This window comes from Bubalus bubalis, chromosome 4, assembly GCF_019923935.1.
Source record: "Bubalus bubalis isolate 160015118507 breed Murrah chromosome 4, NDDB_SH_1, whole genome shotgun sequence".
In the NCBI taxonomy this organism is placed as follows: Eukaryota; Metazoa; Chordata; class Mammalia; order Artiodactyla; family Bovidae; genus Bubalus; species Bubalus bubalis.
This window is the reverse complement of record NC_059160.1, coordinates 25,644,730-25,671,378: the sequence shown is the minus strand read 5'-3', so window position 1 is coordinate 25,671,378 and position 26,649 is coordinate 25,644,730. Positions and strand designations below refer to the sequence as shown.

The 26,649-nt window shown below is 38.9% G+C and overlaps 1 protein-coding gene across 6 annotated transcripts in view; it reads left to right on the top strand.

The window, feature by feature from the left end:
* Window positions 1-26,649, top strand: part of EPS8 (epidermal growth factor receptor pathway substrate 8) — a 197,936-nt gene that overhangs the window by 57,653 nt on the left and 113,634 nt on the right. The window contains exons 1-2 of one of the 6 annotated variants that reach the window (XM_006052378.3): window positions 22,860-22,878; window positions 25,742-25,795. The exons of 1 other annotated variant lie outside the window; for it this stretch is intronic. Coding sequence is in view for 2 of the 5 variants with exons in the window: in XM_006052376.3 (XP_006052438.1) it covers window positions 22,822-22,878 (57 nt within the window). In the remaining 3 variants the exon portion in view is untranslated. Of the gene's footprint in view, window positions 1-15,471; window positions 15,562-21,945; window positions 22,879-25,090; window positions 25,796-26,649 lie in introns of those variants that run through there. 4 more of the 6 variants (XM_044941200.1, XM_006052376.3, XM_006052377.3 and 1 more) reach the window with 4 other exon arrangements.

The window sequence follows — 26,649 nt, the reverse complement described above, 5'->3', positions numbered from 1 at the left end:
GAGCGACTTTCACTTTACCTGCTGCTGCTGCTGCTAAGTCACTTCAGTCGTGTCCGACTCTAGCGACCCCATGGACTGCAGCCCACCAGGCTCCTCCATCCATGGGATTTTCACTTTCACTAGTATATTTAAAGCAGTCTTCTGTTTCTTAGGAAATTTTGTCATTTGCGGGTACTCAGAAACATACCACAATTATCCATGAAGTGCAGTTAGTGTGGAGTGGTGGTGAGAGCCTCAGGCTGTATGAAGCTCTCCCACACCAGCCCACTTTGCTGCAGCTTCTCTTGGTGTTGAATTCTTTGGGTCAGTTTGCCAGTTTTAAAATGGGAGTGATACGGCTATTGACTCTAGTACCTTCCAGATTACATGTTGTGAGAATAAGTTGAGATCATGGATTTGAAGGTTTTTTAATTACAAAAATGTAAGGTAGAGGCCTTAGTATTATGAACTGTCACAATGAATTAAATGGGAATTAACAGTTTACTTGGAGAGAATCTTTTTGAAGAATGAACTTTTTGAATATAGTTACGGCCTAATACCACTGAACCAGTGGTAATTGTAGTGAGACAGGGCCATCTTATGTCTCATTTCTGAAAAAACTGGCAAGCACAAAAGGAGAAGATGAGAAAACTAAGAGAATGTAGATGTGGTGGAGGAAAGAACACAAGATAAAATAAAACCAGTTAAATGGTCTTATAATCACTGGAGGTCTAGAACTATAAATTTCTTTACTTACTAGGAAATATTAGAAAGGATTATTAATCTGTGAGTTGCTAAAAATGTATCTTTCATTAGAAACCTTTTTACATTATTTGCAGTATCCTTATATTCAGAATTTTACATTCTTGCTATGGAAACAACTCTAGTTCTTAGTTTTCCCTTTTCTAGAGTTTTAGCCATTCATATCTGCCTTGATGTTTGTGGTCTGAAGAAAACTGTTTATTCTAACTGTCAGTTTTTTTGTTTGGTTTTCTTTTTAACTTCCTATATTTCTCTTGTTCTTTAGCCCACAAGCACACATCATGGTCTGTCTTCTGTTTGGGCTGTCCAAAAGAGTTTTTCATATATCCTGTTTTTTAAACTTTTTATTTTGTATTTGAGTATAGCAGTTAACAATATTGTTACAGTTCTAGGTGAACAGTGAAGGGATTCAGCCATACATACATACATACATATATATATATATATATATATATCTCCATTCTCCCCACAACTCCCCTCCCATTCAGGCTGCCACATAACACTGAGCAGAGTTCTCTGAGCTATATAGTAAGTCTTTGTTGGTTATCTGTTTTAAATATAGCAGTGTGTACATGTCCATCCCAAACTCCCCGACTATCCCTTCCACCCATCCTTCCCCACTGACAACCGTAAGATTGTTCCCTAAGTCTATTTTCACATATGCTCTGATTCTTGGTCTCCCAAAATGTATACTAAGGTGTTTTTATTTTTTAAGTGCCAGGACACTATATTTCTTTCCGGTAACTAGTTTTGAGAGTAGTTTTCTATGTCTTAGAAGAGAAATACTGTGAAATTACTGTACTCTATTGTAGGTATTATCCCATTCTAGTATGGTGGTCCTTACTCTATAACTAGTTATTTTGGTCATCTTTAGTCTAATGTTGCAGCTGCTGACTGTCTTAGTCTCAAGGAAAGTGTTACATTTTCCTTGCACAATTTATTTTTTATTCAGCTCCTTGCTAAGTGACTGAGTGGCTGCTGTGTTCAGGGCCTTTCACAATGATTAGTGACTTGTCCTTTAATCTGCAGAGGTAGCACTACAGTTTCAATTCCTCTGTAGCCTCTTTAACCTCTAATTTATTGCTTGGCTGAGTCATCTGGCAACTACTTTTGTGTTCTCTTTATACAATGGCAAACCACATTCTTTTGTATCTTCAAAAGAGTTGTTGGTTTCTTACTTGTTAAACAATTGGTTTATTTAGTTTCACTTATAAGTCATTTCTTTGTTTCCACAAAATTAATGGACCAGTCCAAAGAAACATCCTTTAAGGAGGCTTTTGCCAATTAAAAAAATTTTTAAATAGTGAGTGAGGGATATAACAGAAAGGCCTGGGTTCATAGTCTTCACCATCTAATACTTGTAAAATTTTGGGTATGTATCTGCTTTGAGTCTCAACCTTCAGAGTTATACAGTGGGTGCAGTGTTACCATTATAGAATTGTTGGGATTAAATGAGATAACGTAGAGAGAGTGTCTAGAACAGCGCAGACCACAAATAGGTACTTAGTTAATTATTGTCATTGCTGATTTCTCCTCCACCTTGTGATCATATTCATAATTATAGAATGTAACCTTGATAAAGGTCTCTTGTTTCAATAGATCACCTTGAGAATCCAGTATAGTTTGAAGTTCTTTGTTGCACTGTTCATCTTTGTTAGGATGAGAAAGTCTAGGCTTACAGATAGATCAACATATTTGACTTACAAAAATGGATTAATTGGTCACTAATGAGCTCTTTCTGGCAATAGTGTTAGAGTTTTATGAAATGCATAGTTTAACTTCAGACTTTACTACTCTTAGAAGTAGACAGTTATTTAAACTCTTTACCTTGGCAAAAGCAACATTCAAAAAGGTAATAACTACTTAAAATCCACCTTTTCTGAATGTTTACACTGTATGGATATGATGAAAAATTTTATAATCTGTGAATTTTTTTTAATTAAAAAAAATTTAAAAATCTATGAAATCAGATTTTAAAGAACAGACTATATATAGTGATAAATCATCAGCTTTCTTTTGCCTACAAACAGGAACACTTTACTTTTTGTCTTTCAGTTCAGAATGTACAAGCTGTAGGGGTAAGATAACAGCGCATGGAGTAACTTCTTGCTGTCAGTGTGGGGATAATTGAAACTTCTGACACGTCAGACTGAATGAAATCATTTTTTGTGCGAGATTACTAGAAAAAAATGTTTCTTTTCAGAAAATACTCTAGCTCTGACTCTTTAGCATGAAGTTCGCTTGAGGTTAAAAAGCCTGAGTGAGTGAAACATTTATTTTAAGGTTTTATACGCTGAATTTAATTCTTCAGAATACTTTGAAAAGGCAGTAACTATTTCCAAGAGGACAAGGATTCTGTGTAGGGGGATTTGATTCAATCAGTTAAAAAACTTGGGTAACAGTTGCCCAGAACATTTTGATTATTCCATCCAAAAAAGATTTATTTCCATATCATATGAAGACATGCCTATAGGATAATACTGCTAAGTCACTTCAATCGTGTCCGAATCTGTGCGACCCCGTAGACGGTAGCCCGCCGGGCACCCCCGTCCCTGGGGTTCTCCAGGCAGGAACACTGCGGTGGGTTCCCATTTCCTTCTCCAAGGCATGAAAGTGAAAAGTGAAAGGGAAGTCGCTCAGTCCTGTCTGACTCTTCGCGACCCCATGGACTGCAGCCTACCAGGCTCCTCCATCCATGGGATTTTCCAGGCAAGAGTACTGGAGTGGGGTACCATCGCCTTCTCCAAGGATAATACTATAGGCTATATTATTGACTCAACTTTTTTCATTTTTGAAGTGAGCACATGGAGTATTTTAAATGTCATGTGGAAGCTTGTCATTTGTGAATCCATTTTTAAAGCAGTATTAATATCTAATAGATTGTTTGTGCTATTGGAGATTTTCTTATTTCCATGTAGATTAGGGAGGTCATCTAGCTCATCTCTATTGTTTTATAGTTAAATGTGAAGTGCAGTTATTTTCTGAGCAGGATGAAAGAAAAGAGGAGCTGGATTACAGCTTCAGAATATGGTTGCTATAGGGAATATGTCATGGAACCAAAAAGAAAGTTTGACGAGCAGCAATCAGAGACCAACTAATACTGGCATAGATTTATAGGGTTCCTGATTGTCAAGTTTGTAATTCTCCTTAGCAACACAGGAAGTGCACCTGTACTGAAGGGTGACTTGTAGGAGGTCAGAGTATCAGTAAGGTCTCTGCCCTCAAAAGGTTAATAGTTTCGTATACAAATTAGGATGATCTGTTTTAAAACCTCTTAATTTCTAAGCTCCCTGCAGATATGAACAGTCTAGTTGCGATGTATCTTACTGAATCCTTATTTTTCAGATTATCTTACTGAATCCCTATTTTTCAGATTATATTCAAGTACTACCTCAGTGCTCAGAATATGTATTGGTTAAATTAAACTGGCAGTATGATATCAAGTGCAAAAGAGAAAGACCTGTGAACTAAGCAAGCAGAGGAGTGTAGACTTAAATACTTTAGAGAGTGGGAAAACCAAGGCCAGAATTCCCAACTGAGAATTCTGTATCCTGCAAAATTGTCCTTCAAAAATAAAGGAGAAATGAAGACTTCCTGACCTGCCTCTTGAGAAACCTGTATGCAGGTCAGGAAGCAACAGTTAAAAGTGGACATGGAACAACAGACTGGTTCCAAATAGGAAAAGGCGTACGTCAAGGCTGTATATTGTCACCCTGCTTATTTAACTTATATGCAGAGTACATCATGAGAAACGCTGGGCTGGAGGAAGCAAAAGCTGAAATCAAGATTGCCAGGAGAAATATCAATAACCTCAGATGTGCAGATGACACCACCCTTATGGCAGAAATTGAAGAAGAACTAAAGAGCCTCTTGATGAAAGTGAAAGAGGAGAGTGAAAAAGTTGGCTTAAAGCTCGACATTCAGAAAACGAAGATCATGGCATCAGGTCCCATCACTTCATGGCAAATAGATGGGGAATCAGTGGAAACAATTGCTGACTTTATTTTTCTGGGCTCCAAAATCACTGCAGATGGTGATTGCAGCCGTGAAATTAAAAATGCTTACTGCTTGGAAGGAAAGTTATGACCAACCTAGACAGCATATTGAAAAGCGGAGACATTACTTTGTCAACAAAGGTCTGTCTAGTCAAGGCTATGGTTTTTCCAGTGGTCATGTATGGATGTGAGAGTTGGACTATAAAGAAAGCTGAGTGCCGAAGAATTGATGCTTTTGGATTATGGTGTTGGAGAAGACTCTTGAGAGTCCCTTGGACTGCAAAGAGATCCAACCAGCCCATCCTAGAGGAGATCAGTGCTGGGTGTTCATTGGAAGGACTGATGTTGAAGCTGAAACTCCAACACTTTGGCCACCTGATTTGAAGAACTGACTCATTTGAGAAGACCCTGATGCTGGGAAAGATTGAGGGCAGGAGGAAAACGGGATGGCAGAGGATGAGCTGGCTAGGTGGCATCACCAACTCAATGGACATGGGTTTGGGTGGACTCCAGGAGTTGGTGATGGACAGGGAGGCCTGGCGTGCTGTGGTTCATGGGGGTCACAAAGAGACACGACTGAGTGACTGAACTGAACTGAAGACTTCCTCAAAACTGCAAAACACATGGGGATTTGTCACAAGGACCCTTGCCTTGAAGGAGAAATGAAAAGAAATATGACTCCTAATATTCCAATCTGTGCCTTATCGTTTTATTTTTTTAGTTGTGTTTAGCACATTTTTATTGGTTTGAATATTTTGCTACTGAAGCTTGAGGTCAAAATATGTTATGCTTTGAATATTTCTGGAAGTAGTCTCTCTGAAAAGACCATATTCAGTTAAACTTATTCAAACTCTTAGCTAGGTAGTGTTCTTTTGTATTGAAAGTAAGTCACAAAGCTTAAACTTTGGACTTATTTTCTTGTGTAAGAGATGTGCTGTCCTCAAGTAGATGTTAGGAGTAATGTGTGACCTTTCAAATTCAATTAATGACTTAATACCTGGGAGAATGTTCCTGATTATTGTTGTAACATCCTCTGAGGTTCTTTGTGAAAGAAACAGATTACCTTTCCATGCATTGTGAGTCAATGTTACTGAAAGGGCCACTTCTGTAGTTACTTTTAGCTTCATCTCTTGGACTGTTATTAACTTGGCACAGGATACTGTGTAAATTATATACATGCATACACTCCCAAATCACTTCCTGGTTTGAAAATGGAACCTATGAATTGGCTTCTGTGTCTGTTTTAAGAGTTATTACCATGGTGATGAATAGTCTGCTTAGTTTTATGGTTGGCATGATTCTTCCAGCTTGGGTCACCTGTGTTTTCTTACAACCAGTTGCCTGTACTTTGGGCAACAGTTAAATTTCCACCAATAAAAAGCAAGTAGTTAGAAGGCAAACCCAGTGATTTAGTAGAATTAGCTGCATCATTGCTTTTAATCTGTCGATTATTTCCTTTCAGTGCTAACTAGCAGGCGCTTACTCTTCACATTGCTTTTAAGCTTCCCTTCACAGTTGGAACTGGTGGGGAATGACTATCCTGTTCTGTAGTTGTAGATTTGTCATTTGTTGAAGAATTACAGGGGAGGGAGAAGGAAACTCACAAAAACATCTTGAGAAAGGAAACTAGACTTACCCATTCTTAATTTTAATGTGTCCATGTTTCAAGTACTTTTTGTAAGCTGTGGCAGTGAGTCAGCTATCTTAGCCTGAAACCTGTCCATATGTATGAACATTAAAATAAATATTAAGATTTTTCAGTTACATTTAAAATGTAACGTAGGAATGAGGAGGATGACATAAGTGATATGATGAATCTGGGGTTATCAAATGGGTTGTTAATTTGGAAATACATACTATATGCCGAATGGTCAAACTGGATATGATGAGAGCTTCCTATAGCAATCCCAGCTGAATATATTCCTAGATGTTTAGAAATTAAATCAGCCAGGAAAACAAGCAGAACTCCAGATGCCACAGGCCTTGTGAGGAATTTAAACAGTAAAACTGTAGTTACTTGTGTATTGCTCAGATTTAGCTAAACAACTTAATACAATTTCCTGAGTGGAATGATGATTTAAAAGAGCTAGTGAATTTCAAACACTGGGAAAATACCACTTACTGAATTACAGTCATTATAATCTATTTAATAATTTAAATCTAAGAGGTCATGTGCAACAGTTTCATTTAGTTCAGTTCTGGTTATACGTCTTCTCTAATTCATAACACCCAGTAATCAAAATTGTTTTCCATTTCATTAGTTGAAAAGATTTCCCTCTTGCTCTCTCTTCTACTTCTGTGGATTAAAAGAATCCATAAAAATCATTTATGGTTCTAGGATGATTTCATTTATGCCCAGTATGGTACATGCTTCACAATAGGCACTCAATAAATCTATTATTCATGCTTTCAGGAGGCCAAAGGAAGCAGGAAAACTAATAACTAACTTATGTTAAATGAATGAATAATTAATAAATAAGTAAAAAAGATAAAGCCACAGATTATTGCTTTAAAACCCACCTCTTATTGTATTTCACTATTTTGAGGAATGCCTGCTATATCATAAATATCTCAAGCAGCAAAGCATTCTGTATATATGTATGTGTATATATATGTATTTATCTTCACTCTTTTCTGTCACTCCATAGATGTCTAGGTATTTGACAAAACCTGGCACTTCCCTTTTGACTATTTTTCATAAATCCACCTGGCATTTATCACTATAGAACTTAGTTATTCTAGTTCTCTGGTCCACATTTGAACTATACTGAACTGATGCTGCCTTCTCCGGGTGATTTCTTTTTAAGGTTTTCTTCTCTTAAATCTTAAACAACAGTCCCCCAAAAACCTCAGAGACTGAATTTTATACCCCACAGCTGAATATGAAATTCTCAGTCCCCTCCCCCAATCCCATCACTCTGTTCTCCTTGACATTATTATATGTCTTGTTTCTTGCTGTTTTTCTTTCTGCTTGTATCCTTTGTTCCTTAGCTTGTCTTTCATAGGAAAGACACGCTTAATCCTTCTTGCTTTATCAGGCTGTTTTGTTTCAGTTGTGAAATTATCTTCAGTATTAGCTCCCTGCAAAGTCTTTCTAACTTTACTATTAATAGGAAACAAGTGGCCATTTGCTTCCTGCAATCTTTTGTCTACTCATTCCGTTTTTATGATTAACTCCTCCCTAGCTATCATATTAAAGTCTTCTGATCTTTTATTTGTACTTAAGTATGATTTTTATTAGGTTTATGCTGTGTTTAATGTTCATGCATATACCAGTGCTACTTATATGCTTTTAGTGTGTGTATCTATGTCTGTAATACAGAGTTACCTAAAGGGCAAATTCTTGACTTTATTTATGAACCAATCAGCATACTCACACGAGGCAAACTTCAACAAATACTTAATTTCAACAGAAATATACACTGTTTATTAAATATATATTAAGTAGTTTATTTACAGAGCTTATGAATTTTTAAAATTCAAATTTTTTCCCTCATTCATATTTTTCTTCATCCATGTCTCTGTCCTTCGGTGATGAATCAGGGCTCTTATAATGAGATTTCTACAGGTCTCATGTGTACGGTCAGTACTTAGTAGTGGGTGAGTCATCATATGACTAAGAATAATTGGTGTAAATCCCATTGTATAATTTTGATAAGGTGACAAACGAGAATTAAGAAGAAGAAAAAAAGCGAAAGTGTTCTGTAGACTATATATGCACTACATACGCACGCTTGGAGAGTGATTTCAAGCAATACAGAGTTGGTGGTGTGAGATACAGTGTGTTGTTGCTGTAATTACTGACAGTCCTCACAAATGAGCGGAAATTGGCTTAGAGGGCCAGCAGGTGAGTGTCAGGTATTTCTGCCTTATCCTGATTTATTGGCATGCATCTGTGGGCTAGTGGTACCCTCATGGCATGCAGAATAGGGTTTGCCTTGAAGTAAACAAGGTGAATCAAAAAAAAAAAAAAAAATGTTCCCTAACAAGATACCTGGGAATGAGTAATCTTCTGTCAATACTGAATTTTGTTTCATTGTTAAATGAATCAAAATGATATAAAGTGAACTGAAGGCTCATTATTTTTACAGATTATATACAATTTTAATTTGGGGAGGAATCTTGAAGACTGGTAGCTTTTCAGAAAAAAGCAGTATCCATTACTCTCAGGTCCTGAGATGTCTGTAAATAGGTTCCCTTACAAATGGAGCAATGCCAAGAGAATGGGTATGGGAGTTATGCACATGTATGTGTCTTTCTCAAAGATTCATGTAAGCATTAATTTAAAATCCCTGTAACTGACCATGTAATATTTACTTGTAGTACCATAGCCACCCAATTTAAAAATAGAAGTATAGCTGATTTGAATTATATTTTATATTTAAAGATATAGAAAACCTTTGATAAAATTAATTCACATTCAGAAAAGCTACCTTATTCTTTCTGAATCTTAGTTTCCTCTAGAATGTCAAAGTCAACTAAGGGAGACTTTAGGGTGGTATTTGAAACATACCATATATGTTACTCTGTGTGTTAGTCGCTCAGTTGTGTCCGACTCTTTGTGACCCCATGGACTGTAATCCGCCAGGTTCCTCTGTCCATGGGATTCTCCAGGCAAGAATACTGGAATGGATTGCCATGCCCTTCTCCAGGGGATCTTCCTAAACCAGAGGTCGAACCTGGGTCTCCTACATTACAGGTGGATTCTTTACCATCTGAGCCACCAGGGAAGCTCATCATATGTATAAAATGCACAGTTTATCCTGGGAGTCTGATATGAGGATTGGATTTTGATATCAAGCTCTGACAGTTCATAAACTTTAGGGACTGACTGGCTGGCTGACTAAGGGGTGATATTTTGATTTTATGTTAAGATGCTATAAAAGTTTTCTGTTACGTTAATGAATATGGTAATACTCAAAGACATTAAGAAATAAAGAATGACAAGAGGCATCCTCACATAAATGCTGTTGTAGAACTGGACATGGAACAACAAACTGGTTCCAAATCAGGAAGGAGTATGTCAAGGCTGTATATTGTCACCCTGCTTATTTAAATTATATGCAGAGTACATCATGAGAAACACTGGGCTGGCTGAAGCACAGGCTGGAATCAGAATTCCTGGGAGAAATATCAATAACGTAAGATATGCAGATGACACCACCCTTATGGCAGAAAGTGAAGAACTAATGGGCCTCTTGATGAAAGTGAAAGAGGAGAGTGAAAAAGTTGGCTTAAAACTCAACATTCAGAAAACTAAGATCATGGCATCTGGTCCCATCACTTCATGGCAAATATATGGGGAAACAGTGGAAACAGTGTCAGACTTTATTTTTCTGGGCTCCAGAATCACTGCAGATGGTGATTGCAGCCATGAAATTAAAAGATGCTTACTCCCTGGAAGGAAAGTTATGACCAACCTAGACAGCATATTGAAAAGCAGAGACATTACTTTGCCCACAAAGGTCCGTCTAGTCAAGGCTATGGTTTTTCCAGTAGTCATGTATGGATGTGAGAGTTGGACTGTGAAGAAAGCTGAGCGCCGAAGAATTGATGCTTTTGGACTGTGGGGTTGGAGAAGACTCTTGAGAGTCCCTTGGACTGCAGGGAAATCCAACCAGTCAATCCTAAAGGAAATCAGTCCTGAATGTTCATTGGAAGGATTGATGCTGACGCTGAAACTCCAATACTTTGGCCACCTGATGGGAAGAACCAACTCATTGGAAAGGATCCTTATGCTGGGAAAGATTGAAGGTGGAAAGGGAAGGGGACAACAGAGGATGAGATGGTTGGATGGCATCACCAACTTGATGCATGTGAGTTTGAGTAAGCTCCAGGAAATTGTGATGGACAGGGAGGCTTGGCGTACTGCAGTCCATGGGGTCTCAAAGAGTCGGACTCGACTGAGTGACTGAGCTGAACTGAGTGAGGTGCTTCTCTGATGGCTCAGTTGGTAAAGAATCTGCCTGCAGTATAGGAGACCAGTGTTTCATCCCTAGGTCGGGAAGATCCCCTGGAGAAGGAAATGGCAACCCACAGTAATTCTACCTGGGAAATCCCATGGACAGAGGAGCCTGACGGGCTATAGTCCATGGGGTCGCAAGAGTCAGACACGACTTAGCGACTAAACCACCACAGAGTAATCTAGACAGGTATAAAGAAAGGATTACCACATGCATCCAATTTATAAAAGATTAATGTTGTTCCCAATTTAGAGATAATGTCTGGTACTATTATGGGCTTCCCTGATGGTTCAGAGGGGAAGGAGGAAACAGCAGGAGACACAGAAGATTTGGCTTCGATCCTTGGGTTGGGAAGATCCCCTGGAGAAGAAAATGGCAATCTACTCTAGTATTCTTGCCTGAAAAATTGACAGAGCCTGGTGGGCTACAGTCCAAAGGGTCTCAAAGAGTCGAATATGACTGAATGACTGAGCATGCATGCACACAGGCACGTATGATACCATGATAAAAAGTACAAAAAGACCTAATCTACCTTTTTTTTTTTTAATAAAAGGTATGGATATAAGGTCTATATTATATGTTCTAAGTTGGAGCTTGACATTGAAAACATATATTTAAGCTGCATGTTTATTTTGGTCTAGAGGAAAAAAATCTTATGCATGTTTATGCCTTATATATACACAATTTTAAAATACTCATGCTGACAACTGACAGATGAATCCTGTTGGTCTAAAAGAAAAAAAAAAGATGAAAAATCAGCAAGAAAATTATGAGGAAGTTATATCGAAATTGTTTTAAAGAGAGATGACTATGACTGCTAAACTAAGAAATGTTTTAAAAATTTTTCCTCTGCCAAATTGAAATAAATTTTTATAACAAATGATATGCAGTGTTTGGTGAGAGTGTGGGTGAACAGAAGAAAAAACTTATAAACTCATGTGAAGAGTGATGTCTGGAGCATAGGGGAGAAGAATGTTTTCCTTAATTCTCTCAGGGCCCCTGGCCGGACCTGCAAATTAAGCTGACAAAGGCAGATTAACAGGAGGAAATCACATACATTTATTTAGTGAAAGTTGTTTGTGACATGAAGCCTCTGTAAGGAAATGGAGAAACAGACCTGAGTGTTTTTATTGCTGATTTTGATGAAGAGTGGATGGTTATGGAGGAATATGATAGGTTAAAGAGTAGGAGGTAAGTGTTGGGAACTGGGAGGAATTTAAGGAGGCCTGTGTGTTCAGATTGTTCTGTGTGCCTTTTGCTTCAGAGATAGAGATGTTCCTTTTCTCTGGATATAGAAGGATACCTCTCACATGACTATTTTAGGGCCTGTTTCTGGGGAGAAAGACTTGGGGTGGTTGGGTGACTGTCTTGCTTCTGCTTTTTCCTCACACTTGTTGTTTAGTCACTAAGTCATGTCTGACTCTTTGCGACCCCATGGACTGCAGCACGCAAAGCTCATCTGTCCTCCACTATCTCCCCACTTAAAATATTCTATGCCGAGGTGGTATATTTTGGGAGTAGTGTGTCCTGAACCCTGTCATTCATTCTGAAACTTTGCCAAGAACTTTCTTGGTCTATAAACTGAGTTAGTGTAGCTTGTCCAGTAACCCATTGAAATGGTCTCTAGGTGCTGGAGATTTCTCTGGAGACAAAAAAATAAAAAACAGGTTAATGGTTAGAACGAACTATGAACTTAGTTTTTGAGTGCAGAGGGCAATCAGTTGTCGAGAATATTTCTAGATGTTGGACTCAGAGAACCTTCAGATAGAGTAGGAAGAGTGCTGGCAGCAATGTGGCAGATTTTCCTAGTTTGCAGTTTGTCTTTGTGATGACATCAGGCCTTCTGGAGAACTTTCTGAGGGACTCTTATGGCAGCAGGAAGGAAGGTTGTCCATACATGAGTTATTGTGGTGATTTCCCTGAAGTTCACATCAAGTTGTCCAGCTTTGGCTTGAAGGACTTTGGGAAAGAGGCAGCTTTGATTTTTAGTGATTCCAAGTCCGAAGAATGGGAAAGAAATTGAACACATTAGTTTGGAGAGTTGTAGCTAAATATTGGGGGAGCCTAGAAGAATTCAGGATCCAGTCCAGTTTACAGGTAGTTGACCAAACCTCAAAGACAATGAACAGGACAAGAATTTAATACCCACAGGGGTGTGCTGTAGTTTTGCACTGGAACATAATTTTTGTCTTTGGGGACACTCATTTCTGTCAAAGATATTTGAAGTAAGACTAATTTGTTTGCAAAATAAGTCTGGTCTCATTAAACTCAGCCTGATAATTTATATCAGTCCCTCAAGAATAGTTATCAACAATGTATGCTGTTTTTAAGTCTGCTTTGCTGGAGCCACTTCTAATAAGAAATCTCAGATTGCACTTAACCACTTGTAATACGGCATCTCAGATTGTCCTCTTAAAATCTTCTGGGGTTAGGAAACTAAGCCAGTGACTCACCATCAGCTTTTGCCTGCAATTCTTAGAGAGAGGTGAATTCCTGTCTTCTGGAGGTCCCCCTGCTCCAGTATCCCTAGGTTCCTGGGTCCTGTAAGAATAGACTTTGCTCTCTCACTTGTTAGGCAGAAACCGTATAAGCAAGGTATCAGGCTGATTTTTGAAGCGCACTTTATAAACATTGGCTCCCTAAATTCAGCCTTAGTTCCTTAAAGCTGTCTCGTCCTACCTTGATTCTGTGCACATCATTCTCAGATGTGACATTCCAGAGCAAGTTTCGCTAATACAGCCAGTGTTTACCATTCTCTCCTTTTAGAAGAACAGATGCTTATTGAACTTTATGTAGATAACTATATGGCTGTGCAGGTAGAATATTCACTAAGAGTTTTCAGATTCTGGGGAGATCAGGTAGGGAGAAGAGATAAATGCTTTGATTTTGTTTACAAAGGTATAATTTACCAGATTGCTATAAATTATAGGTAGCTTTAGAGAAAAGAGAAAAAAGATTTCTTTAAATCTGGAAAACATAACAGTAAAGAACCAGCAATGCTTCAAACAAAAAAATATAATCATCCACACTAGTTCATTCAGTCCCATATTCTGCTTGATTTTTAGTTAGCAGTTCAATTTCCTCATTAGTTCTGGAAACTCTTACACAGCCCAGTGGCATGGTCTCTACATTATTCAAGTTAGGCCATTATGTAATGTTCTCACATTATATAAAAGCTTTCAGGGAAGAATCAGAGTAAAACAATAATTGTGAATGGTAAAAGACTTAAAAATAGTCATGGTTAAAGTTTTGATGAGAGTTCATTTGATAAGGATATAAAGCATGCAGCAGTTTAAGATCACACTCAGGCAAAGGTAAAGAAAACTCAGAGAAGTGGTGATGTTTGTTAAACTGCCATTTATTCCTGACAGTTAATCAGGCTGTGCTCTTTACATGCATTTCATTCAGCCTCTATAAAAAAGAGTCTATTATTTTCACTTCATAAACAAGCGTAAAGACTTAGTAATTTGGCCAAAGTCATACAGCTGTGAGTAACAGTACTGGTATCTGAACCTGTTTTGCACATAAAGGCAAGTTCTTTATAACTATATCCTATTGCCTATATTAATGATTTGTTTAAGGTTGTGTGTGCATGCATGCTAAATCTCTTCAATCTTGTCTGACTCTTTTTGACCCCATGGACTGTAGCCCATCAGGCTTCGCTGTCCATTGGAGTCTCAAGGCAAGAATACTGGAGTGGGTTGCCATTCACTTTCATTGTATTACCACTTTTCTGTTGCCTGGGCAAACTTGAGTCCAGTGATATTCAAAGAAGTTAAAACTGATACAGCCTCTAGCACTTTAATATCAGTGCATCTCTGTGGCATTCAAACACATGTTGAAGTGTTGGCTGCAGTGGCTTTTCTTTATGTGACTGTAGTTCTCTGTGCCACTGGCAAGGCTCATATGATTTAAGACCCCTCTGCCACCCCTATTATTGGTAACATACAAGCTTCAAGGATCATTTGATGTGCAAATTTAATTGCAAGTTGTATTTTCGAAGGATGATATAGGCTATGTCATTGTCAGGACTGTTTACACAGCTTTTTCTAAACTGCTTGCTCTGAAAACAGGCATTTCATTCTGTTTATCGTAATGCTGCCTGATTTAATTTTTCAAGGCTGCTTGCTTAATATTAGCTTGTTAAAATGTATATAGGATGATTCTTCACAATATTTCATAGGGTGTATTTCTCTGGAGTTTTTGGTAAGATGGTACCGTATCAGCTTTCATGGTTCATTTTCTGCATTTGCTGGCTTGCTCCTTCCTTTCTTCCTGGTGCCAGAGCGTGTGATTATACTTAGGAGAGAGTGTGTGTATATGTGTGTGTGTGTGCACACTCATTCGTATCTGACTCTTTCCCACGCCGTGGATGGTAGCCTGTCAGGCTCTATGTACATGGGATTTCTCAGGCAAAAATACTGGAGTGGGTTGCCATTTCCTTCTCCAGGGGATCTTCCCAACCCAGGGATCAAATTTACCTCTCCTGTATTTCCTGCATTGGCAGGTGAGTTTGTTATCACTGAGCTACCACCTTAAGTCATATTATCTAGCTAATGTGACAATTTCCTGACTGTAAAAATACTTTGGGAAGAGTTTGGTACTCTTATATTAAATGTCTTTTTCTTCCCAAATGGCACTTAAATATCCTGAAGCACCCATGATTTTAATAGGCTAATAGTAGTCTGATCATTTTTTTTAAGAGTTTAACTTTTTGTGGAAAGCATAGGTTTGGGGGATGATGTTGTAAGTTTAAAAATGCTGTTTTACAGGGAACATCTTGGCAGTTCTTTTGATATGCATTCACCTCGCCAGTTCTGTGAAATGCCAGCCGCATCTGAGTCAGGTGAAATGAGGAAGCTGTAAGTGAAATCTTTATAATGATGAGAAATATTGGTACTGTGTGCCAAAAACTTCTATTTTCTCTGCCTCTCAGAAATTCTTTGTTCCTATTGTGTTTTGGCGGAGTCTGTATATGCAAATGGGAATTTTTCAGCAGAAGTTGGAGGCTCTGTAAAAGTATTTCTTTATAATTTCTGAGGTGAATTTATAGCTGTCCTCATGGCAACTGACACCTTTTTTTTTCCTGATTTGTCAACCTGGGTTCCATCCCTGGGTCAGGAAGATCCCTTGGAGGAGGAAATGGCAACTCACTCCAGTATTCTTGCTTGGAGAATTCCATGGACAGAGGAGCCTGGTGGGCTCTGCAGTTCATGGGGTCACAAAGAGTTGGACACGACTAAGCAACTAACACTTTCACACACTTTTATCCTTGGTAATTTTATTTTTCTGAAAATTTACCATTTTCTGTTGAAAAGAGTGAAACTGCCAGTTGCTGTGTCTTCAGTTCACTCAGTCGTGACTGATTCTTTGCAACCCGTCTTAGCCCAAATCTAATAAAGTAGATTTTCTCCTTTTAAGTTTGAATTAGGTAAATGTTCTAGAATAGACGTGAATGAGAGTTTACAAACGGGTCTCATTGATCTCCTTTTACGGGTGAGGAAATGGAGCAGAGGGAGGTTAGGTTACTCCCTGAGGTACAGAGCTATTCAGTGGCAGAGTGAGGGCATAAACACAAGCGATCAGTTTCTTTGAGCTGAGGTCACCACACTTTCCAACTTCTCTTTGGTTGTAGGACATGAATAGAAATGAGAAATCCTTTTTTTCTTTTGTTTTCACCATGTTTTTCAAAATTTTTTTGGCCTTTCAATTGAAATTGTCAAATAAAAGCATGACTCTTTGGAACTCTACAGTGATTCCTAGGTTGAAAATGACACTGAAATCCATAATCAGGTAAGTCTGTGTGATGTTTCCCAAGTATATACCTAAAACTTTGCCAGTTTAAGGCAGAACTGCCATTTTGTTCACTTACATGCCATTATATTATTTTACAGTAATAATGAGTTCATTGTTCTCAAATCAGTATTTTCCATCTTATAATAAGAGAGACTTAAGCTGTCTATGGGCTTCCCTGGTAGCTTAGCTGGTGAAGAATCCACCTGCAGTGTGGCAGACCTGGGTTTGATCCCTGGGTTGGGAAGATCCCCTGGAGGAGGGCATGGCAATCCACTCCAGTATTCTTGCCTGGAGAATCCCCACGGACAGAGGAGCCTGGTGGGCTATAGTCCATGGGGTCACAAAGAGTCAGACACGACTAAACGACTAAGCATAAACAGCACAAGCTGTTTATAAACCTGAAATTGAATTATGATCTCATTCTTCTAAATGACTTATGTGAAGAATGAATATTGTTAGTCCTGTGTGTATTTATTCACAAGAAGTGCCCATTTATGTTTCTTCTATTTTTATGATTCTACCTTTTATCCAGATTCTGTGTCCAAACAATGACTCTAAACCTATAGTGACTCATTTGATCTTTTATTATATGAAATTGGTTCTTCCCCTCATTCACATGCCATGCGTGTTTGCCCTTTTGTATGCCTTTAAAGTATTAATGTGATGTGATTCTTCCCCAATATGTGTTATATTGCAGTCTCATTCCTTTTCCAGATAAGTTGTTAAGGTATTTTGTTAGTCATTCTACCCATATGTATTCAACTAGCTTAGTTTGTATATAATTGAGGTTTGACATTTAGAGTTTAGAAACCTCTTTTGGCTTCCCAGGTGGAGCTAGTGGTAAAGAATCTGGCTGTCAGTGCAGGAGACACAAGAGATGCAGGTTCAATCCCTGGCCTGGGAAGATACCCTAGAGGAGGAGATGGCAACCCATTCCAGTGTTCTTGCCTGGAGAATGCCGTGGACAGAGGAGCCTGGTGGGCTACTGTCCATAGAAAGAGTCAGACACAACTGAGTGCAGACACATACACAGTTTCTTTTGGATTTTCTCATATTTCTAGCACATTCGTTTCTTACTCTCATTAAAAAAAAGGTTTTAAAGTTAGAAGGAGAAGAAGGGTTGGCTTAGAGAAGACCCGGCAGATTGTGATTCTTGGGCGAGGAAAGAATGAAAGACAAATGGAAGAACTGAGAGTGAGACTCTGTTTAGGCTTGCGGGTTGAGTGGATTACGGCAGTGTTGATCCATTCTGCTTGGTGGTCCTAACAATTTGTGTAAATGCCTTCATGTCTTTTTGGATCTGGTGGGTTTAGTTTGAGAGGTTTTGCTACAGCTTATCTTGTTCTGCTTCTGTATTTGTGGTTACAAAATGTGGAATGTAGGGCAAGGTTACTAGTATAGATGTGTGTGTGTGTGTGTGTGTGTGCATGCACAATTTCCAACTTCCTTCAGTAGTCATGGGAAAAATATATAGCAGTCAAATCTGTCACGTTCCAAATATATACTGTTTCTCGTGACTGTTTCTGGTGTTCTGCTCTTTGTTCGAAAGGTGAGAGAATCAGCAAATACCCATGAACCTTGTTTACATTTGTCCAGTGTCATTGGCATTCTGAGTGTGCGTATGAGTATTGTTTTAGTTTGTGCAGTTTCCTTATTAGTATTCTGGATAATGATTAGTCATATACCAGCTTGTACCAGAGTAAGACTGTGGGTTCGATCCCTGGGTCGGGAATATCCCCTAGTGGAGGAAATGGCTCCCCACTCCAGTATTCTTGCCTGGAAAATTCCTTGAGCACAGGAGCCTGGTGGGCTCTGCAGTTCATGGGGTCACAAAGAGTCGGACATGACTGATGACTGAGCACACATCACAACTAGGTTAAGATTAGCCTTTTATAAAACTATCATTAACATCTTTATCAATGATTCAGAACTAAAAGATATATCAGAATTCTGCTACTGGGGCATGGGACAAATCTAAGCTAGGCTCATAGGTTTTTGACTCTCTCCCCTTTCTAAGATAAGGCAGCTCACCAGAAGTAGCCATGAGAAATATGTATTTGAAATGTGATACATTTGTTTGCTGCACATTTTTCCATGACTATTAAAGGAAGCCAGAAATTGCACGCACACGCGCACACACACACACCCCACTCATTACTACTGGTAACCTTGTCGTAGCAGAGTATTAAATGTACCTGTTAACTTGCTTTGGGAAAAGTGACTGTCTTAAAAGAATAAATGTTCCTATATCTAAGCAGCTACAGTTTTGGCATTTTGCAGACTCCTGGGCCTAAGAGCTTTATCTTCAAAGTGACAGGAGCTAGAACTGGAATACCCTGTTAAGATTCCTTTGACTCACTCAAGTTCAGATATACACTGATATGGTGGGTGGGAATTTTTGTGATTATATTGTTCATTTTCAAAAAGGCCTTCCCTTCTATTATCAAAGAAAGAGATTATATTAATACCTTTTGTCATTCTCCTGGCTGGTTACAAGTCTTTCTTACTCTTTTCACTTCCTTGATAGTATTGTTCTCATATCCTGTCTTTTTTATTCCTGTCTGATTTTCTTCTGTTGCAGTTTGAGTTCCCTAGGATGCAAACTCAGATGGAAATTAGTGCACTGAAAATTTCTCAGAAAGTGCCCTTGGGATCAATCAAGCCCTGGGGAGTGGAAGGAAGAAACCAACTCTGGGCAGGGAGGAGGTTAGGCTGTCTTGTAGTCTTGGTGGAAGTCTGACCCCTGGAGGCCCTAAAGCTGGGATGGCGTTTCACCATTGTCTCCAGCCAGTCTTTGGATGAAGGCTGCATGAACTTACATGAGGAGACTCTTCAGCTAAGGCCATTCTTAAGAGAGCTGATAGCCAAGGCCTGTATACTGGCATCACTACACATCTGGGGAAAAAAAAACCCTTCAGTTGTGAAAGAGGATCAGGGTGGCACATCACAGTTTCCACTCTATCTTTTTTGCAAGGGTTGGAGGTTTCTGAATGGCTTGGGGGATGGGTTAGAATTTCCAGGAAATGAAGAGTTACAGAGCCGAGTAGTCAGGAAGTTGAAAAATAGTAGAGAAGAAAAGTTGGTATGAATAGGTTCTGCCAGATAATTAAGTTCTGGTATCAATTAGCACTTTTCTAAACAAGTTTTTAAAATTCTATTTATAGTGATGCTATTCCCTTTCTAAGTTACAGGATTCTGATGAAAACTGTGGGTTCTCTATGCAGAGAAATGTGCATATCTATATGCATATAATGGGAAATAGATGGAAACAGTGGAAACGGTGTCAGACTTTATTTTTGGGGGGCTCCAAAATCACTGCAGATGGTGATTGCAGCCATGAAATTAAAAGACGCTTACTCCTTGGAAGGAAAGTTATGACCAACCTAGATAGCATATTCAAAAGCAGAGATATTACTTTGCCAACAAAGGTCCATCTAGTCAAGGCTATGGTTTTTCCAGTAGTCATGTATGGATGTGAGAGTTGGACTGTGAAGAAAGCTGAGCGCCAAAGAATTGATGCTTTTGAACTGTGGTGTGAAGAAGACTCTTGAGAGTCCCTTGGACTGCAAGGAGATCCAACCAGTCCATCCTGAAGGAGACCAGTCATGGGTGTTCATTGGAAGGACTGATGCTGATCCTGAAACTCCAATACTTTGGCCACCTCATGCAAAGAGTTGACTCATTGGAAAAGACTCTGATGCTGGGAGGGATTGGGGGCAGGAGGGAAGGGGACGACAGAGGATGAGATGGCTGGATGGCATCACTGACTCGATGGACGTGGGTCTGGGTAAACTCTGGCAGTTGGTGATGGACAGGGAGGCCTGGTGTGCTGCGATTCATGGGGTCGCAAAGAGTCGGACACGACTGAGCGACTGAACTGAACTGAACTGATATGCACATAAATTCAGTTTGATTGTTGTAAAACCTGCTTGTTTTTTTACTTCCCTATTTATAGATTCTTTTCTTCCCCCATCTCTTAATAATTCTGCTTTTCTGGCATCTTCATGTTAAAACATTAGTTGATTGCTAAATTTTCCATTTGCTTTATTTGTTAGTACTCAAATACATCAAATCACAGTAAATCATTTTCTCACCTATTTTGTAATTTCTAAATTATAAGTTCCTTTGTAGTGACGATTCTTTTTTGCTTTTGTTTTGTATTGGTTTAGTTTTTCTAGCTTGTGGGAATCCATTACGGCCATGTTGATGTAGTGCTACTTTTAATGGAGTTTTATGTTTGTTTATTTCAGATACTCCAGGGATATCATAAGCCCAGGATCCATTTTTGCTTCCATTTCTTACTTTGGAGATTCTCACAGACTTCAGAACTGTTGTGACACAGGCTTGGGGTTTGTTTGTCTTATTTTTAATTTAATTAATTTATTTTTTAGCTGTGCTGGGCTTTTGTTGCTGCCGGGAGCTTTGCTCTCGTTGTGGCGAGCGATGGCTACTCTCTGGTTGTGTTATCCAAGCGTCACATTTCGGTGGCTTCTCTTGCTGTGGAGCACGGGCTCTAGAGCCTGCAGACTCAGTTACTGTGGCTCGCAGGCTCTAGAGCACAGGCTCTAGAGCACAGGCTCAGTATTAATGATGCACAGGCTATGTTGCTCTGCAGCATGTGGGATCTTCCCGGATCAGGGATCGAACCCATGTCTCCTGCATTGGCAGGCAGATTCTTTACCAGTGAGCTACCAGGGAGGCCCCAGGCTTAAGATTTTAATTTCTGGCTGTGTTTCACCTGACCTCTCACCCGGACTCTCAGAGACAAACCCCACTGAAAGTCTTACTAAGACAATGGGTGGATTTCTCCTGTCACCCTCATCATTCTATAATTGTGATCGCAGCCCTTTGTCGATAGCTCCAGTTTTATGGAAGGACCTCAGAACCAACTTTATGCCCAACTTGTGTGCCTCTTCTTCTCTCCCTATATGAGCATTAGGGTTGCTATGGATGCTTGGGCAATTTGTATACTGTGCTGAAGAAAAGCAGGGCTAGAAATCTAGCCCAACTCTGCTCTCCTGAGAGAGAACTCTCTTCTTCTTTTTTTAACTTTTAATTTTATACTGGAGTATAGCGGATTGACAGTGTTGTGATACTTTCAGGTGGATAGCAAAGGGATCCAGCCATACACATACATGTATCTCTTCTCCTCCAAACTGCCCTCCCATCCAGGCTGCCACATAACATTGAACAGAATTCCCTGTGCTGTATGTAGGTCCTTGTTGATTATCCATTTTAACTATGAAGCTGAAGCCAGAAGCTAGTGCACAGACATGAAAGTGTTGTGCTTTCCCCATAGCTCATGCCTTCAGTGTTGTCGCAACAAAGAATTTGTGTGTGTTAGTCACTCAGTTGTGTCCAACTCTTTGTGACCCCATGGACTGTAGCCCGCCAGGCTCCTCTGCCCATGGAACTCTCCAGGCAAGGATCCTGGAGTGGGTTGCCATTTCCTTTTCTCCAGGGGGTCTTCCTGACTCAGGAATCGAACTCAGGTCTCCTTCATCGTAGGCAGATTCTTTACGGTCTGAGCTACCAGGGAAGCCCATTTTAACTATAAGCAGTGTATACGTGTCAATGCCGAACTCCCTAAATATCCCTTCCCCCCATCCTTCCCTGCTGGCAACCATAAGTTAGGAGAGAACTTTCTTCTGATCCCATTCTTTGAGGGGACATCTCCGTACCAATATCAGTTAGACACAAGCCTTAAAGGCACTTCAGTGATTGTTCTGTTGGCCACAACTGACGATGTTTGCTTTTGTACTTACTAGAACTTTGATTATCAGTCCTGGCTTTGGTTTGGCCATCAGTCCTGGCTTTGGTTTGGCCATCAGTCCTAGCTTTGTTTTGGCACCAGGGGGTTTTTCTTTACAGCAAGTGGAGCTGTGTATTTCATTTTAAAAATCTGTTTCTGTTTCTCATTTTTTCTGTGTACCTATGGTGGAAAGTCTTCTTCATTAGCTCAGTTGACCGGATTGTGGCACCTGTAATTCCCATTAAGTTACTTATTAACCTCTGTTCCTTAGAAATCACCTCTTTAGCTGAGAATAATAATAGCCCATCTGTACAGGGTCTGTTTAAATTTAGAGCACTAGCAATCTTCCCACCAGTATTTGTACCATTTACGGCTTTACCACTTCAGGGAAGAGTTGGAAGCATAGTGACTGTGTTTACTCACTTAACAAGAAGAGGAAGTCTTAGTTAACGCCCTGGAGAAACCAGAGAAACTTCGTCCAGGGTAGCACAATGCCGAAACTGAAGCTCCAAGCCCCACCCTTGCTGATGTTGATGTGCCGAAGGTCACTTGGCACCAGAGTGAACAGAGAGGAATGTCCTCTCAGTATTGCCCGGAGGATCGCTCAGAGCAGCTTTCCTGGCTTGTGTGGGTAAGTTTGAGTTTGTGAATGTTTTCTTTGCTAAGGAGGGCTCTCAAAGGCGTAATTATCATGGAGGATATTTGTAGACCTTGAAACATGTGGTAATACTTTTAGTCCCAATAAACCCTTTGACAATATTGTAAATTCCTATTTGGAACTCCAGGGGACTTCTGGACTTGGTGAAGTTGGTACCCTAGGTGCTATAGGGTCCTGCCTCCTACCTCCAGGGTTCTTGCTTATAGAGGTGAGGATACACAGAATTTTCTTCCCTTCTTAGGTCAGTGGTTAAGAGAGTAATCCTTCCTCCATCATTATAGCTAAGAAAAAAGTCTGTTGACTATTAACAGTTGGAAAAGTGTGTGTGTGTATGTGTATCTCAAGTTTTCTTAAAATTACTTAAAAATTAATCTGATATGCAAAATACTGTTATTATCCTATAAATTTTAATTGCTCTGGGTTGTTCTATGCCTTTAGTTGTACTGTGAAAATGTGCTTATTACCAAGCTCAGTTTTCTTAAGTTTTTATTGGCTCTGAGCACAGACTTTGCACTGCCAAATTTCTGTGTAAACATTTTGCTTGGGACCAAGAAAGTAGTGAATATGTGTCTTTTAAGTTTTCTTTTTTTTTTAAATCCATGAATGTTAATGGATATTTTAAATGTTTAAATAGTCAATTAATGGAGTTTTTCAAAGAACAACTCTTCTCCAAAAATCCATAACTTTTCATAAAGCTCTTTCATAACACTCCGTAATTTTATACTCAGGGTGCTTTAAGTATGAGCTTAATGGCAAGTATATATAATTCTTAGTACATAGAGATCTACTATTTTTTGTAGCTCTTATCTATTTATTTGTTACATTTACTGTTCAGGAGGAGCCTTTTTGTTCTCTTACTAATAATTAAGTGCAAGTATAAATTAAGATACTGTAGAAAATTGGAGGAGAGCTAGTGAAAGTGTATCACATTGTAGTGCATAGCAGAAGTAACTGATAACATCGCTGTTAGGGTGCTGGAAAGTGTCATGCCTTCTGGAGTTCAGGTGCCATGGTTATGACTGTATGGATCCTTCTGGAAATGGAGTCCTGGCTAAGTTGATTTTCCCGTAATGTGTCTGTTATTTATTGAGACTCTATACCATAAGGAATATTAACAGTTCAAAGAAGTTTGAACTACTCATACAACCATTGTATGCAGCTTTTTGTCAGCATGAGAAGAAAATGAGATTCCTTGAGATGTTTATGGCTTGATTTACTTTTACCCTTGCTACAAAGCTTTGGTCAGTTTTACAGGCCACAATTCCCAGGCACATGTCAGTCTCACTGTTAGTATAAATCTTACACATGCACTGGGGGTGGTATGTAAATATTTTGCCTTTTGACACACCTGTTTTCACCTGAAGAAGGGTATCCTTGTACCTGCTGTATCTATTTTCAAGGAGGTTTCTGTTTTTCAGTAACTAAACTTGCACACAGTATTTTCAGTTTAAGTAAATTGCATATAAGTGGGAATGACTTAGAAGAGGTTAAGATAAACATTTAGACTCATTTTCTATGTAAATAATTCTGAAATAAGTTGTATAGAGAGGTCTCCTTTTTCATCTGTTCTTCAGTGAAATCACATATGTCATTAACTCATCAAGGTAGGTATGACGTTTACTTAAGGGAACTGGTTTGGAGTTTTAAGGGACTCCGAGTCAGCTCATTATATTTTAGATTTTTAAATAATAGCTTAGTTGAATTGCATAAAATTTTTGTGGAGGTGATATAATGAGGTAGATTATCATACATTCTCTTGATAATTTACCCTATAGGACAGTTCTGATTTGATTAAACCATTAAATATTCTCTAAAAATTCTTTTTTATTTTAGAGTTGAAGTTTGTGTATGTTTTTAACTGTTTGACAGGTGAACCTGTTAATTGGACTTTTCAGCTATGTGAAAAACTATACTTATTTTAGTTAAAATTTATGGGCTTTGAATGCAAGTCTTCTGTATAGAATGTACTAACTAGGTTTGGGAATTTGATTAGAAGAAGCTTGTGGTAGTTTTAATTCTCAATATACTTTCTAAAAATTTAAAGCACCTTGTAAAATTTTGTCTCTCTACTTGGTAATGTAAAATCTCAGTTGAAATGCATGTATGTTTCTTAATCTTGCTGTAGATCTCACATGAACGTCTGTTCAAGAATGCTTTTGCTCTTAGGAACATTGGTGTACAGTTTTTTGAGTATTAAAAATACATTGTGTCAGATGTTTCGATGTGATTCAGGATCATATTATTTAACTCCCCTAATTATATGATCCTAACGAATGTCAGATTTAAGTATCTGACAGTATTATTACTACTGTAGGTTGCATTGCATTCTTCTGTTTCCTTCCTCGTTTCTAAAAAATACTTTTTCCTTATTTTGTAGGTAATTTTCTTTTTTTTCCCACTTTTTCATACAATTTGCCAGACCAAATGACACAGTTAGTATCCATTAAGTAGAGCCGTGAATATCAATCTTGGACACAAAGCGGGGAATTGTAGCTGGGGGAAGCCCTCCTGCTGTGCTGGCCTGGCCTCCAAAGACTCTGAATGAAGTCTCTTAACTTATTCAAAGCCTGGGATCTCTGAAAGCCCTTTGGGCTCCCCATTGCCCATTCATCACTGATGTTGCATTTCACTGGCTAAAAATTGTCCGTGGCATTTCCATTTCCCATCATGTCAAATGCAAAATCTGGTTCGTAACTTACCACTTGTCATATATCTTAATTTAAGGCCTACACTTCTTGATCTTTATGCTTTACATCTCCATGTCCTGCTTTTTTCTTGACTCATGCCACATTAAGGAAGTCTCTCTCTCATATCCAAAATTTACTTCATCCTTCAGGTCTGCTAATCACCTCCATAAACTTTCTCCTGGTCCCTTCTTCCAACATTGAAGGTAATGTATTTTGTACTTTCTATTAAGGTGCTTCATGTTATGTTTTGTGTCACTGTTATTTTTACATGTGTTGTAATATTTTACACCTTCTACATAACATGGAAGCCCTTACATAGCAGTGACTTGAAATACTCTGCTGAGTTGAGTCTCTACCTCTTACTATGATGGGTTGGATGTGGCTTCATCTTTTTCTTTTTTTGAACTTTTTATTTTGTATTGGAGTATACAGTCCATGGGGTTGCAGAGTCGGACACCACTGAGCAACTGAAGTAAACTGATAGCCAGTTAACTATGTTGTTATAGCTTCAGGTGGACAGTGAAGGGACTCAGTCATACATATACATGTATCCATTCTCCCCCGACCTTCCCTCCCATCCAGGCTGCCAGATAACATTGAGCAGAGTTCCCTGTGTGTACAATAGGACTTGTTGGTTATCATTTTAAATATAGCAGTGTAGGATGTGGTTTCATCTTATAACTCCTATGCTTTCATGTACTTAGTAGATTCTCACTGTAAATATTTGACAACTGAGTAAATGTCACGCCATGGCAGTGAGTTATTGACTAGCAGGCCTTTTTATTCTGTGTTGAGTGGACACCTTTGGGGACAGGACTGTTTAGATACCTAAACACATACGGCATGGCTGTCTGAATCAGAGCTCTCCATAGCTGGGAAAGCTGAAGAAACAAAGATGCAGTTAAATATTTTAGATTTTGTGTAGTAACTCAATACTGATGAGGAAAGAATGACTTCTTGGTAAAGGCTTTGGGCTGGTAGGAAATTGAAGGGCAACACAGACTTTGAAAATAGTGATTATATTTCTGGGAATGTTTTTCAGGAGTTCACAGTTTGG